The following is a 16,713-nucleotide window of genomic DNA, read 5'->3' as shown; positions in this document are numbered from 1 at the left end:
TGAGTTTCAGATGCCTCTCCTCTCCACTTAGAATGCTTTATAAAACAGGCCATACTGTCCTATGGCCTCGGTTAACAAAACACAGGACTTGTTCTAGCAAACAGCACGGAATAGGCTGTTAGCAATCTGTTTGGAGGAGTTGTTACCTCCCACTCTCCTATTTCTACAAGCTAGCTCTAGAACCCTTCATAAGATAACATTCTGATGCCAACTATAGATCAAGGACTCTCTATTTTCTCTCTGGGCCCACTTAAGTCTGGGCTTAAAACCCAGAGCCAATTTGGGGCATGCAGAGGAGGGTGCCCTGATGTGTCCCAGACTAACTCTTCTCACTGAATTGGGAGTGTGATGCCTGCTGGCTAAACGATGCAATTTTGACATTTGCTGTCATGTTGTTTGCCTGTCAGATAGTCTAACAAAGTTCAATAGCTTCCACTCGCAAATCTAAGAGGATAAAATTCTGATTTAAAGTTGGGTGTGAGGGGCGCCTGGGTGGCGCAGTCGGTTAAGCGTCCGACTTCAGCCAGGTCACGATCTCGCGGTCCGTGAGTTCGAGCCCCGCGTCAGGCTCTGGGCTGATGGCTCGGAGCCTGGAGCCTGTTTCCGACTCTGTGTCTCCCTCTCTCTCTGCCCCTCCCCTGTTCATGCTCTGTCTCTCTCTGTCCCAGAAATAAATAAAAAACGTTGAAAAAAAAAAAAATAAAGTTGGGTGTGAAAACATAAAAAATATAACGTAAATGAAGTTGGGTGTGAAAATCCAGTATTCTCCTAATACTAACACATGCATAATTCATAAACTTTAGAAAACAGATCTTGGAAAGCAGACCTGAAATTCTATGAAACTTCATCTTGTAAAGATTTGGGTTTAAGTAATTCTAATAATTTCAAATTTTTGCTTCCAATGGAATAATTTTCTAACCTATTTGGAGATTTTGTAAGTACACATATGTGGTTATATGTACTTGGAATATGACTAAAAACATTAAGAAAATCCCAAAAAAACTCTTACAATTAAGCCTAGATCACATATCTCTGAAATAAAAGTTTATTAAGTTTATGTTAAGTTGAAATGTAAGTTATACATCAAATGTCATTTTCTAACATCAAAATCCCAGCTTACTGCATACAAATTGGACTATTGGATATTAAACACTGTTTCTTTTTCTTTAAACAGCAACAAGAGAAGGTATTAGTAATGATGAATTATCCTGGTTGTTTTGACTTGGATCCAATCAAAATATCTATTACATCTCCCTGAAAAGAAAAAGCGAAATAATTACAATGCAATAAAATATAAATTAAGAGGTAAAGGAGTCTTTAAAATGCTATTTGAAATTTATAAGTTAGTGATACATATAAAGAGCATCCAATAAGATCGTAAAAAGGAAACAAACCAAGGTAAGTTTAAATAGTAACGGTTACTTCCTAGTATAAACCTACTTTTTCCAATGGAGGACTCTTTTGAAGAAGTTTGATCAACAATAAGGATTCAGTTAAGCGACAATTTTGGCAGCTCCTGTGTAGCCTTAATATGTAAACCTCAGTTTTCTCATCTGTAAAATAGCTTGTGATCTTAATGATATCTTAAACTCTTTCCTGACCTATAGTGCTTGATTTAGAGACAGCTGAAGACCTGAATTCCAATGTGGATTTTGTATTTAATTTAATGATAACAATCTTACACTCAAGGGGTAAAATAATAATCTGTAAGAGGATGAAACCAAAGATGGTAGGGTTTTTTTAAATTTTTTTTTAACGTTTATTTATTTTTGAGACAGAGAGAGACAGAGCATGAACGGGGGAGGGTCAGAGAGAGGGAGACACAGAATCTGAAACAGGCTCCAGGCTCCGAGCTGTCAGCACAGAGCCCGACGTGGGGCTCGAACTCACGGACCGCGAGATCATGACCTGAGCCGAAGTCAGCCGCCCAACCGACTGGGCCACCCAGGCGCCCCGGTAGGTGAGTTTTTAAGAAAGATACTGTGAATTAAATTCTACACATAAAACTAATATTACACTCTATGTTAACCACCTGGAATTTAAATAAAAACTTGAAACAATAGGGGCACTGGGTGGCTCAGTTGGTTAAGCATCTGACTCTTGATGTTGACTCAGGTCATGATCTCATAGTTCCTGAGTTTGAGGCCCACACTGGGCTCTGAGCTGATGGCATGGAGCCTGCTTGGGATTCTGTCTCTCCCTGTCTCTCTGCCCCTTACCTGCTTCTCTCAAAATAAGTAAATTAACTTAAGAAAAATAAAGTTGTGTAATTCCTTCAGATTAGGTGAAAATAATATTTAAAAACAACTTGAAACAACAAATAATATAATATAATATAATATAATATAATATAATATAATATAATATAATATAATACAAAGATATTGTGAAAAGTTGGGAGTTGGAAGCAGAAGACCAGAATTTTCTCACCTTTCACAGTAAAGGTGATCTTAAAAAAGTCACTAATATCTGGGAATCTTAGTTTCCTTGAATGGATAATAGAAATATCTGGGGCGCCTGGGTGGCTCGGTTAAGCGGCCGACTTGGGCTCAGGTCATGATCTCGCGGTCTGTGAGTTCAAGCCCCGCGTCGGGCTCTGTGCTGACAGCTCAGAGCCTGAAGCCTGTTTCAGATTCTGTGTCTCCCTCTCTCTGACCCTCCCCGTTCATGCTCTGTCTCTGTCTCAAAAATAAATAAACGTTAAAAAATTAAAAAAAAAAACATCAGCAACCACTTCTAAAAATTATTTCAAGAGTTGAATGAACTAATGTATATAAAAGAGTTTTACAAAACTCTAAATAGTTATAAACACCTTAGATCACATTACATAAGTCAGTCCTGTCTTTTAGCCTATACTAAGGATGACATTCCCCATTCTGCAGGTCCTGACACAAAATCAGTTGCCAAGCTGCTTCTCAAATCCGTCTCTTTCTACTTCAGTCTTTCACTTGGGCTAACACAGCAGATCACTACTCTAATTTATTCACTGTTAAATTCTTAGCACCCAAAACAGACCCTGTCACATAGTCCATACTCAGTAGATGTTTGTTGAATGAATGAAGAGTCTATATGTAAATACCCAAAGTACAGAGAAAGAGATGGCAAACATTTATATACTGAAACATAAGAATAGAAATAGTATCCAGGAGTGATTCTCCATAGGCTGCCTCCAGAAAACAAAACAAAACAAAACAAGTCACTTTGTGCAATGTCCCACTGGAATTAGCTTCTGCCAAGTATTTAAACTATAATTCTGTTCGACACAAGACTGAGGCCCCCAGCAACCAACCACATCACACCAGAAGAGGAGGTGGTGCTTCAACAAACAATAATGCTAAGGTGGTGGTAAGTCCCGTTGGCAGCTGGCTACATCACAAAGTTACCATTGCAAAGCTTGGACCCTATACCCCTGTTTACACCAGGCATCAGGCTGATATTACCCTAAACCACATACCCTGGTTGGTAGGACAGGGCAGGAGTCAATGTCCTAGTGTGTCATATCACAATAATATTCTGGTCCTTGGACACATCAGGGGGCTGCCAGAGTTTCAGAAATTATTTAACTTAAAACATGCACAGCCCTAGGATCAAAGTTCTTCTCTTGCTGTGTAAGGCCACAGTGGGTGCCGAACAATGTGGAGGTGAGGGGGAGTCATGGTTCTTTCTATACGTATACCATGGTCCTTGGAATATCTCCATGGGTTTTCTCCAATGGGCCCTGCTCCAGCACACTTGGTGCAAGTGTTATCTGGTACTTTGCCTTTGTAAAACACGTATCCCTGTTGAAGTCCCCTTGGTACCTATCCCTAATTCTTCTATTCCTGCATCCTTCACTTCTCAGAGGCAGTCTTTATTATAAATTTGGTGTACACCTTTCCTATAGAATGAAAACATAAGCCTTCCAAAATTTTAATTCACTCTTGGTTAAAATTAATGGAGAAATTATAGGCCATAATGTTACTTGATAAGATATCTTAATAGGAAATAATGGTTTGGCATTAATTACTTTGAGACTTCAAATTACTACGTCATTATAATTCTCTGAAAAGTTCAGGAAGAGGTGTATCAGGTAAGCTTGAGTTTGTCAGTAAGTAACATAAAATCTGATTAATAGGTTTTTCTTGAATCTCCTAGAAGAATAACACTGAAGTTTTAAAATATCATGACCAAAAGTATGAAAGACATATTTGTATTAGAAAACTGTATTTATTTATTAATGTATGGAATATATTTCTTACAAGAAAAATTTGCTCACCAGCACTGAAATCACTCACACACACACACACACACACACACACACACAAATGTTTGTCAAAAATGTTCAGACTCTCAACTTAGCCTTCTGCTTGCAAAGCATACTGCTCAAAATAAAAGATGTCTCTAATGTGTGTATGTGTGTATATATACACCACATCTTCTTTATCCATTCATCAGTCAATGGACATTTGGGCTGTTTCTATAATTGTAGTGCAATTGTTGGATTGTAGGGTTCATTTCTGAGTGAACCTCCATACTGTTTTCCAGAGTGGCTGCACAAGTGTGCATAAAAAAGAAGAAAATCTTGCCATTTGTAACAATATGGATAGAGCTAGAGAGGATTATGCTAAGTGAAATAAGTCAGTCAGAGAAAAACAAATACCATATGATTTCACTCATATGTGGAATTTAAGAAACAAAACAAACAAGCACAGAGGAAAATAAGAGAGAGGCAAACCAAGAAACAGACTCTTAATTATGAAGAACAAACTGATGGTTACCAGAGGGGAGATGAGTGGGGATGGGTTAAATAGGCGATGGGGATTAAGGAGCGAACTTGTGATGAGCACCAGGTGTTATAGGGATGTGCTGAATCACTAAATTCTACACCTGAAACTAATATTACAGTGTATTTAACTAACTGGAATTTAAATTTAAAAACTTGAAAAGGAAAAAGATGTCTCTCATCAATTCAAATCAAACACCAAAATGAAATCTTTTTCTTCTATATTCCAATCTATATTCCATACTTTTACTAACTATAAATACATCCACTAAGAACACAGCTTTTATACTTGTGTTTAAATAATCTTACATAAATCATAACATACTGTACTTATCTTTCTCCAGTTTACTTTTATCACTTAACACATTTTTAAAGATTTATTCAAAATTTGTCATATTGAGACTTTTAAATACATATTATTTAAACTTCTGTATTACAGTGACTCATGTGAATGTGCCATATTTTATTTATCCAGTGTTTCACTGATGATCATTTAGGTTGTCTCCAATTTATCACTATAGAAACAAGGCTGTTATGAACATGTCTTTCAGACCACTACTAACAAATTAAAAACCCTGGGAGATATATAGAATCCAAACATAACATTTAAACATCTATAAAGACTGTAATCTTACCAGATAGGAAAAGTATAGTAACTTAGAGTTAATGACACAGTAAATAAATAACTTGAAATCAATAAAGTGATGCAGCAGCACATTCAGGGTTGCAGACTTCCATGAGAAGATAGAGGACATGGGTAATAGGTAAGTAGACTTCAGGAGACATGGGCTCTGAGACCATTCCATACGGAGGGCATGGACAAATCAACTATAAAGCAGGGCTCAGCCTGGCACCAAGGAGATGTTAGAAACATCTCCTTAAATGTCCACAGTCAATATGCATGTCAGCCAGTTGAGAAAATCATCTCCAAAACTACTTGGGATGCTTTATTTGTTTCTTTATTGGAAAACCTATTTTTACCCTGAGAAGAATAATAGTTGTGTATAGAAATAATGCAGCAAATCAAACCGATAATTTTAATATTTTTGTATTAAGGAACTTGTATATATTTGGTATTTTAAATATTCATTATATATAAGAGTATTCACTATTATTAGATTGTCTAGCAAATAAATTTGTGATTCTAATTTAAATGTGTAATTGGGTAATTGATTTAGACTTCTAATCATAGATTGAAATACTATTCATTTATAAAAAGCATTGGAACATTTAAGAAAATTTAATTTTTTTTTTTAATATTTATTTATTTTTGAGAGACAGAGTGAGACAAAGTGAGACTTGGGGGAGGGGCAGAGAGAGAGGGAGACACAGGATTGGAAACAGGCTCCAGGCTCTGAGCTGTCAGCACAGAGCCTGACGTGGGGCTCGAACCCACAGACTGTGAGATCATGACCCGAGCCGAAGTCGGACGCTCAACTGACTGAGCCACCCAGGCGCCCCTTAAGAAAATTTAAGATTCATCATATTCAACATTTAAAATTTATTAAATTAATAAGAATTCCTTAAGTATCAGATTTGTTTGTCCATAAGATGATTGGAGTACTTAAAGCACTATATTAAATTTATAAAGTAAATTTAGAGGATTTAAAGAAATTTGTTACAAAAGCTTATTAAAAGTGCGTATTAAAATTTGCTAGACTTAAAACCAATTTGACAAATTTCATATTAAAAAATCTGCTAGGCTTATAAACAGAATAATAAAATGTATTATCTAAATGTAAGAACTTCAGGAAAACTTCAGGTAAACTAAGATTTTTAAAAAACTTTATAGCACATTTGAATGTGAACATTTTAAGCAAAAGTTGACTGAATAATCATCTCCACGTACAAAAGAAACATTAAAGACAAAAGAAAAAAGGAAGAAAGAATTCACATTGATACCTTATACGTGTGTCCAAATAAACATGTGCAAGACATTCTCTATGGTATCACTGCCTTGTATGGTATTTGAATTCTAAGTTTTACTGAACCTCTCTCCAAAGAGGCTATGCTAGGGGCACCTGGGTGGCTCAGTCGGTTAAGTGTCCAACTTTGGCTCAGGTCATGATCTCGCAGTTCCTGAGTTTGAGCCCTGCATCGGGCTTTGTGCTGACAGCTCAGAGCCTGGAGCCTGCTTCAGATTCTGTGTCTTCCTCTCTCTCTGTGTCTCCCACCTCTCGCACTCTGTGTCTCTCTCTCAAAAAAAAAATTAATAAAACATTAAAAAAAGAGGCTATGCTAATTCATATTCCCATGACCCTTGCATAAGAGCTCCTATTTCCCTACAACTTTGCTAACACTTAATACTGGCTAATATTTTTATTTTTGTAAATCCAATCAATTTGAACTGATATCTTGTATAATTTCAATTGTATATTTCTCTGTTTCTAGAGAGAATTAATATTCCAGTTTTTCTATGATTTAGTATTTTATACATTTGCCCATTCAAAACTTTGAATTGCTCTTATTGTTTAATAGGGGTTATTTATACATACTGGATATTATGTCTTTTATAATCCTAGAAATTTCTTCTTCTAATCTGTTTAATTTAGCATATGGAATCCTGAACAAAAAGTGTTAATTTTGACATAATAGTCATAGAAAAAAATATTTGAGGTTTATTGAGAACTTACTATGTCCCAGTACCAGTTCTAACCACTTTGTACCTATTAACTATTTTAATGTTTCTAACAACCTTTGATTCTGGTACCAAAATTATACTCAGATAAGGAAACAGGAAAAACATGAAAAAAATTAGGAGATTTTTTTTTTGGTCTTTTTTAAATCTGTCTTTGTCTCTAGATCATTAAGACATTATCCTACATTTTCTTCTAGTGGTTTGTTTTGTTTTTCAGTCTTTAATTCATTTGGAGTTCACCATTGTACAAAATGTGAGATAGGGAATGGCTTTCTATTTTCTAGAAAATAAGGATCAAATTCCGGATCATGGCAAATGACCCAACAGGCCCTTTTGCCACTTTTCTCTCAAGCAATCTCTTTACCAGTCAAAAAAGTCTACTCACTATTTCCTCAAAATGTCATGGACCTTTCTAATTCCGTATCTTTGCTCAGGCCTTTCCCTCACTCTGAAATAACAGCTCTACTCGCTTATCTGCAAGGAAAATTTCCATTTTTTTTAAGTTTATTTATTTATTTTGAGAGAGAGACCACGAGCAGGGGAGGGCCAGACAGAGAAGGAAAGAGAGAATCTCAAGCAGGTTCCATGCTGTCAACACAGATCCTGATGCAGGGCTGGATCTCATGAGATCATCACCTGAACCGAAACCATGAGTCGTTCAGTTAACCAACTGAGCCACCCAGGTGCCCCTGCAAAGAAAATTTCTAATCCTTCAAAACACAGTTAAAATTTAATCTCCTGTGTGAAAGTCTTCCCCAAAGTATTCACCTATGTTTTCCTTTCTTTCTTCCCATTCTCCTTTCAAAAGTCAATTTTCCTACTCTGTGCTTCTATAGGAGTTTCTTTGTTATTTTGGTCTTTATGACTTGATTATATTTGTGTGCATATATTGTTCCTTTCTTAGAAACCATGTGTCTTTTGTGTCTAAGTGTGTTTGTTCATTTTTCAATATTTGCTTAGTACCTATCATATGCTAGCCCTGTGCTAGTACTTAAATATACAAGTTTCCAAGTAGCTCAAACTACTCAGAAAGACATGTATACAAAATATTATAGTTTATATTGATGAATTATTGTCATCTTTAACAGGTACTATAGACATATGTGATAAAAAGAATCAACATGCTAATGCTCATGTTTCTTTGCTACCACCAACCCAATACACACCAACAAAGATTTTTAAATAATGCAACTCCCTCTCCCCACTGCCCCAATTTAGAATTTGTGGACGAGTTCTTAGAGCTTTTGTGGGATGAAACTGATGGAATTACAGGGATAGAAAGCAATGGATTTAGGCCTTGATGCTACATTTAGGATTTGAGGGATAAGTAAAGAAGAAAAAGATTACTATTAACTATATATTTTGATCCATTTTAATGTTTTTGAAAGACTTGAATAAAGAATAGAATTCTCTAGTTCCTTCTGGCTGTTGAGCTGTATATCATAAACAAGTGTGGGCATAAACATCTCAGTACCCTAAAAGGTATTATATACTCAGTGAATATGAGAGAAATTAAAAATATTAAAATGTTTACATCATAAAAAAATAAGCCATTAATGTTGCATTTCTCAGAACAGACTAAAATTATGATGTAAGGAAACATGCATTTTAGAAAAAGAAGCTTTATGTTTTTATGAACAAAAGAGACAAAATTCACTATTTACATGTGGCTTATGTCCTACCTGTGGGAGACAGGCAATTAACAAAATAAATCAATAAAGAATATGGTATATTCAAAGATAAATATTACGAAAAATAAGTCATGGAAAAGTACGAGATAGGAAGTGTAGGTGAGAGTAGAGATTCAATTTTAAATAAGGTATCCAGGAAGATTTCACGCAGATAGTGACTGATATTTGAGCAAAAACTTGAAGTACCGAGAAGATCAAACTCTGGATGTTAGATAGGAGAAATGACAAGTACAAAGTCCTAAGCAAGCATCTATCTGTCTGTCTGTCTGTCTATCTATCTATCTATCTATCTATCTATCTATCTATCTATCTATCTAACATTTACAGTCTATATAGTTGGGATAAAACTCCACTTGCTACAGTATGTGACCCAAATATAATCAACACTGCTGACTTTCCTGGCCACATTTCCATCTGGTTGCATATTTAGATTATTTTCTTTTTCTTTTTTTTTTCTTTTCTTATCCCATTACAAATTATGCTATAATTAATTTATTTGATTGCCTTTATGAATATTTCTATAGAATAGAATTCCAGAAGCATGACAGTCTTGGTTCAGATTGCCAAATTGCTTCCAAAGAAGTTATACCAAATTCTATTCCAACATTTTTCTGTATAAGAGAAAAACTGTCTTATCAAATGTTTGCTAGTACTGAGTACACCTATTAAATATAAAAAAAAAAAACTTTGTTAATTTCGTATATGAGAATGTGATCACATTTTAATTTAAGGTAATACATTTTTATTTCTTCATTTATAAATGAGGTTTAATTTTAAAATATATTTACTAGTCGTTTTTTTGTGAATGAACTGTTCCTGACTATTACCCAGTCTTCTATTGTAGTCTTAGTGTTTTTGCCTTATTTTTTTGATTTTTATTTATTTTTTTAATGTTTATTTATTTTTGAGAGACAGAAACAGCTTAGAAGGCACGAGCGGGGAAGAGGCAGAGAGGGAGAAGTGGAGACACAGAATCTGAAGCAGGCTCCAGGCTCTGAACTGTCAGCACAGAGCCTGATGCAGGGCTTGAACCCACAAATTGTGAGATCATGACCTGAGCTGAAGTCGATGCTCAACCAATTAAGCCACCCAGGTGCCCCTTTATTTTTATTTTTTTAACATTTATTTACTTTTGAGAGACAGAGAGACACAGAGGCATGAGCAGGGGAGGGGCAGAGAGAGGGAGACACAGAATCCCACGCAGGCTCCAGGTTTGGAGCTGTACAGCACAGAGCTGGAACTCACAGTCTGCAAGTCATGACCTGAGCTGAAGTCAAACGCTTAACTGACTGAGCCACCCAGGTGCCCCAAGTGTTTTTTCCTTATTGATTCATGCATATTTTAATATTTTAACTTGTTTATCATATTCATGGTAATATACACCAGATTACTCCATAAAATAATATTTAAACTTTAAAAATAAAAAATTGAAAAGCTACCTTAAAAATAATAGGTAGTGATAATAATAATCTAGTGATACTGATTGCTTGTTAAAGTTTTACAACAAAGTTTTCATATTGTTTTTCTTTTTTCTTTAATTTTTTTCCCTTTTTTAAAAATTTAAATCCAAGCTAGTTAACATATAGTGTAATAATGATTTCAGGAGTAGAATTTAGTGATTCATCACTTACATGTTAACACCTAGTGCTCATCCCAACAAGTTCCCTCCTTAATGCCCATAACCCATTTAGCCCACTCCCATCTAGCAACCCTCAGTTTGTTCTCTGTATTTAAAAGTCTCTTATTGTTTGCTTCCCTCTCTTTTATTTTTCCTTCCTTTTCCCTATGTTTATCTGTTTTGTTTCTTAAATTCTACATATGAGTGAAATCATATGATATTTGTCTTTCTCTGACTTCTTTTACTTAGCATAATACACTCTAATTCTATCCACATTGTTGCAAATGGCAAGATTTCGTTCTTTTTCATCTCTAATATTCCAGTGTGTGTGTGTGTGTGTGTGTGTGTGTGTGTGTGTGTGTGTGCATACCACATCTTTTTTATTCATTCATCAGTCGATGCACATTTGGATTCTTTCCATAATTTGGTTATTATTGATAGTGCTGTTATAAACATTGGGGTGCATGTGTCCCTTCAAATCTATATTTTGGTATCCTTTGGATAAATACCTAGTAGTTCAATTGCTGGGTCGTAGGGTAGTTTTATTTTTAATTTTTTTAGGAACTAACATACTGTTTTCCAGAGTGCACCAGTTTGCATTCCCACCAGCAGTGCAAATGTTTTCCCTTTTCACCACATCCTCATCAACATCTGTTGTTTCCTGAGTTGTTAATTTTAGCCATTCTGACAGGTGTGAGGTGGTATCTCATTGTGGTTTTGATTTATATTTCCCTGATGATGAGTGATGTTGAGGATCTTTTCATGTGTCTGTTAGCCATCTGGATGTCTTCTTTGGAGAAGTGTCTGTTCATGTCTTCTGCCCATTTCTTCACTGGATTATTTGTTTTGTGGGTGTTGAGTTTGATAAGTTCTTTATAGATTTTGGATACTAACCCTTTAACCAATATGTCATATGCAAATATCTTCTCCCTTTCCATCAGTTGCCTTTTAGTTTTGAATATCAGAGTAAGGGAATAGGATAACACTACAGAAACAAAAACAAATGCCTATTTTGGGAACATTGGATAATATCTAAAATATTGTAATTTCTTGTAAAAGTCTTTGAATATTTGCAGTAAACTTCTTCAGCTATATTCAACAATTATTAAATCCCAACAGTATATTAAGCACAATTTCAAGTTATTCCATATAACATTTACAATTATTATGCTACAACATTATTGTGTTCATATTACAGAGAAAAAAACATGAGGCTCAAAGAAAATAAGCCTAGTAGATACCATGCTAGTAGGTAACAACTCCTGGGATTTATGTTCTTTCCATTGCACCACACTTAAGATATCTAAGAAATGTAAATTCCTTGTATGACACAAAATTATAACTAAAATTATTAAATGACATAAAATTTTGATTCTTGAGTCTTACCCGGCCAGAATCCAAAGCAGCAGGCATATTTCTCAGTTCATACACACCAACCTGTCCATCACTGTCACCCACCAGAAGGCAATCTGTTTGTTTGGCAAAGAGGACAGTTGTGAACTTGATTCCGGGGTTAGCAACATGCACAATCAGAGGATCCAAACTGTAATAAAATATTTTATTTGTAAATGTATTTGTTGTTAATATATTCTTATATACAGATTAAGAAAAGTCTGAGATTTTTTTTTGTGATTTCATGTGACAAAAACAAAACAAAAATAAACTTTTTAAGTAAATTTCCAAAGTCAAAATAACTGTTTCTCTACTCCTTATTGAGTCAAAACTTTCACTTCTTTAGTGAACAAATTTCGACTAAATAAATTCAAGCAAGTCACAATTAAGTTGTGAACTCATGGGGCGCCTGAATGGCTCAGTCAGTTGAGCATCCGACTCTTGCTTTTGGCTCAGGTCATGGTCTCATGGTTGTGGGATCAAGCCCTGTGTCAGGCTGCATGCTGAACGTGGAGCCTGCTTAAGATTGTCTCTCTCTCCTCTCTCCATCTCTCCCCTGTTCATGCTCTGTCTCTCTCTCTGCAAAATAAATAAATAAGCTTAAAAAAAAAGATGCAAACTCATAAATTTAAACTCCTGTGCTGGTTAACTTTATGTACTTACTTGGCTAGGCTATGGTACTCAGTTGTTTACAAGGTCAAACACCAGTCTACACTTTGCTGTGAAGGTATTTTGTTTAGTTGTGATAAACATTCAGGTGAGTAGAATCTGAATAAAGCACATTATGCTCCATAATGTAGGCAGACCTTATCCAATGTGTTGAAGACCTTAAGAGAAAAGACTGAGTTCCCCAAAGTAGAATAATATTCTGCTTCCAGACTGCCTTCAGACTCAAGATTGCAAGATGGACTGACGGAATTGCAAGATGGAATTTCCTGATGGAAATTCTAGCCCACCAGCCTATAGTTCAGACTTGGCACTTGCCAGGCCCCACAATCATGTGAGCCAATTGCTTAAAGTAAATCTCTTTCTCTCTTTTTATTGCTACTGTTTCTCTGGAGAACCCTGAGTAATACAACTTCTTAAGTAATAAATGTCTTTTAATAGAAGGATATTTTGACCCAAATGAACCTCTGGAATATAAAAGAATATTTTGAACAAGAACTTTTAAAATTCCCTGTCATCCAAAGCAATCCACTGATACCCTTAAAAAACAACAGAACCAGGGGCACCTGGGTGGCTCAGTGGGTTAAGTGTCCAACTTTGGCTCAGGTCATGGTTTTGCTGTTCGTGGGTTTGAGCCCTGCACTGACAACTCAGAACCTGCTTCAGATTCTGTCTCTCTCTCTCTCTCTCTGTCCTTTCCCCACTTGTGCTCTGTCTCTCTCTCTCAAAAATAAATAAATAAACTAAAACAAAAAACAAAAAAACCAAAGGCAGCAACTTGCATACTTCTTAAGAAATGTCCTTGGGGTGCCTGGGTGGCTCAGTCGGTTGAGTGTCCGACTTCAGCTCAGGTTATGATCTCACCGTCTGTGAGTTCAAGCCCCGCATCGGGCTCTGTGCTGACAGCTCAGAACCTGGAGCCTGCTTCTGATTCTGTGTCTCCCTCTCTCTCTCTCTGCCCCTCCCCCAGTCGTGTGTGTGTGTGTGTGTGTGCGTGCACGCTCTCTCTCTCTCTCAAAAACTAAATAAACACACACACACACACAAAAGAAATGTCCTGAGATCTACAGTTTTACCAAAAAAAAAAAATAATTAAAATCAGAGGTGGGATGAGTGATCGTTTTACCAAAAAATTAAAATCAGGGGTGGGATGAGTTAAGTCGTCATTTTATACATTAGTCATCTCATACTCAAAACTAAATTGCTTTGTGGTATAATCCTTGGTTTCAGATTCAAACTATTTTATAGTATAAGCCATGACAAAATTTTAGAGTTACTATATGATTAAGTTCTAGGAGAAAAAAATTGTCATTAACAATAAACCCGTTGAGGGGAACCTGGGTGGCTCAGTTGGTTAAGTATCTGACAGGTCATGATTGCAAGGTTTGTGAGGTCAAGCCCCACATCAGGCTCTGTGCTGATGGCGTGGAGCATGCTTGGATTCTCGTTCCCCCTTTCTCCACTCCTCCTCTGCTTACACACACTCCCTCTCTCAAAATAAATAAGCCTTTTTTATTTTTTTTTTCCAACGTTTTTAATTTATTTTTGGGACAGAGACAGAGCATGAACGGGGGAGGGGCAGAGAGAGAGGGAGACGCAGAATCGGAAACAGGCTCCAGGCTCCGAGCCATCAGCCCAGAGCCTGACGTGGGGCTCGAACTCACGGACTGCGAGATCGTGACCTCGCTGAAGTCGGACGCTTAACTGACTGCGCCACCCAGGCGCCCCAAATAAGCCTTTTTTAAAAAAAGAATAAACCCATTGAATTTTGTATCACTTATTTTAAGCAAAAATATATTGCCCTGATGCTTCTGCTAATAACTAACATAAAAATCTACAGTATTTTCCAACTGAGGAAATAGAATCATTAAACACTTTATTCCCACATTGTATAAATTTCCATTTTAAAAAGAAAACATGGGTCTAGATGACCCTCTAATAACTTTGGTGTCACACCTTAAATTAAAATTTTTAATTAAATGAATGGCCATTTAAATATATTTTAAAACAAGGTAAGAGAATAAGTATTATAAAAAATAATTATTTTTTCCCTTTCTTTGTCTTATTGCAAACAATCTTTAGTTAAACACAGTTAGTTGCCTCTCTGCATTCTTCTAAAACAAGGCAATGAAAAAGAATTCAAGGGGCGCCTGGGTGGCGCAGTCGGTTAAGCCTCCGACTTCAGCCAGGTCACGATCTCGCGGTCCGTGAGTTCGAGCCCCGCGTCAGGCTCTGGGCTGATGGCTCGGAGCCTGGAGCCTGTTTCCGATTCTGTGTCTCCCTCTCTCTCTGCCCCTCCCCCGTTCATGCTTTGTCTCTCTCTGTCCCAAAAATAAATAAAAAACGTTGAAAAAAAAAAAAAAATTAAAAGAATTCAAGGCAGCTATGATATCTTATATCTTCCTGTAAAAGTTTGATATGAGTAAGGTAACCTCTTTTCATTTAAATATTTTTAAAACTACATACCACATAAGTAATTAAAATGAATATAGCATCTAGCCTATATCTTTTATTCATAAAGGACTCTCACAGTGTAAATTATTACTTGTTTTAAAGTAACCACAATTCTCTCTAACCAATACCAAAACTATCAGGTATCATTTTGTTTGAACTGCTTCTATGAGAAATATCACCAGGAAAAATATTAACACTTACGTGCTGATGTGAAGGTGCCAAATCTCTACTCTGCTCTCGTTTGCGGCTGCAAATATATAGGGTGATTTTGGAGACCAGGCAACATCATAAACAACATAAGTAGTTGGATAAAAACTCAAAAATGGCTTGGGATTCTCCTGTTGCCATATAATAACACCCCAATCTGCAGAACAGCTTAAGAACACATCATGACAAAATGGATTCCATGCTATTTTATACACTGGACCCTAGAATTAGAAAAACAAATTAAAATACATAGGTAAGTAATAGTTAACATCTCATACTTTAAACTTGACCAACAAATTAAAAATGCTAAGATTTCTAGAAGATTTAGGTACCATGCATTGTTGTGTATTATTTTAGCTCAGAGTAAGCTCATAAATTGAATCTTCCCTAAATAATGCCATACAGAAACATAAAAATATAGTTGTTACAATACTAACTAAATATTAATACATATTATACTTATTTACTTTAAAAAGTATAAGGATTACTTTAAAAAACAGAAATAAGGGAGAAAATGAAGAAAACATAAATGGAACAAAAGATACAGAAAATAAGTATATGCCAGAGACAATTTTACTTTGGAATCAGCATGTTATCATAAGCAAAGTCTTTCAGAAACAAATAAAAATTGTGACTTCCATAACTTGCAAGAAAAAAATCAAGAACACCTGGAAGCCAAACAAAATGTCCCACACGTTATTGATGATTTCCATACAAGACAGTACTTAATTCAATTCGTACTATTAACTCTGAAGTTGTAAATTTAGGGCATGTGAAAAGTAGTGTGTATAAAAATACTATTTTTTTCAGAAATATTAAAAGATAAATTTTCCATACCTACTATAATTAAACTAACCTTATGTCCTCTGTAGGTTTCTAGGTATTGTTCATTATACGAACAAGAACATTTGTGAATATGACCCTCTTCGGTGCCAGCCAAATAGATATTTGTATCCTACAACACAAAAAATTAAAATGTATTGGCTTGTGATATATTAGTAAAGGTGCTAAATAGAAAATCAGATCCCTCAGGGCACCTGGGTTGGTTGGTTAAGGTTCAGTTGGTTAAGGGTGCAACTTTGGTTCGGGTCATGATCTCACAGTTCATAAGTTCGAGCCCCGCATTGGGCTTTCTGCTGTCAGTGCAGAGCCCGCTTCAGATCCTCTGTCTCCCTCTCTTTCTGTCCCTCCCCTACTCTCTCTCTCTATCTCAAAAATAAATTAACTTCAAAAAATAAAATCAGATCTCTCAAGATCTATTAAAATGAATTTAAGAACCAAAACT

General features: G+C 35.8%; 1 protein-coding gene across 1 annotated transcript in view; it reads right to left on the bottom strand.

Moving 5' to 3' along the window:
* Positions 1 to 1,022: 1,022 nt before the first annotated feature.
* The window catches only part of DNAI4 (dynein axonemal intermediate chain 4), an 84,044-nt gene continuing 68,353 nt past the window's right edge, over positions 1,023 to 16,713 (bottom strand). Inside the window, 4 exon segments of the mRNA XM_058717039.1 lie at positions 1,023 to 1,254; positions 12,096 to 12,252; positions 15,423 to 15,649; positions 16,285 to 16,383. Of these exon segments, the coding sequence (XP_058573022.1) occupies positions 1,204 to 1,254; positions 12,096 to 12,252; positions 15,423 to 15,649; positions 16,285 to 16,383 (534 nt within the window). The 3' untranslated portion in view covers positions 1,023 to 1,203.

The sequence above is a fragment of the Neofelis nebulosa genome, chromosome 2 (assembly GCF_028018385.1).
Source record: "Neofelis nebulosa isolate mNeoNeb1 chromosome 2, mNeoNeb1.pri, whole genome shotgun sequence".
NCBI lineage: Eukaryota > Metazoa > Chordata > Mammalia > Carnivora > Felidae > Neofelis > Neofelis nebulosa.
Note: the sequence above shows the minus strand (reverse complement) of the source record. Positions and strands in the feature narration are given on the sequence as shown.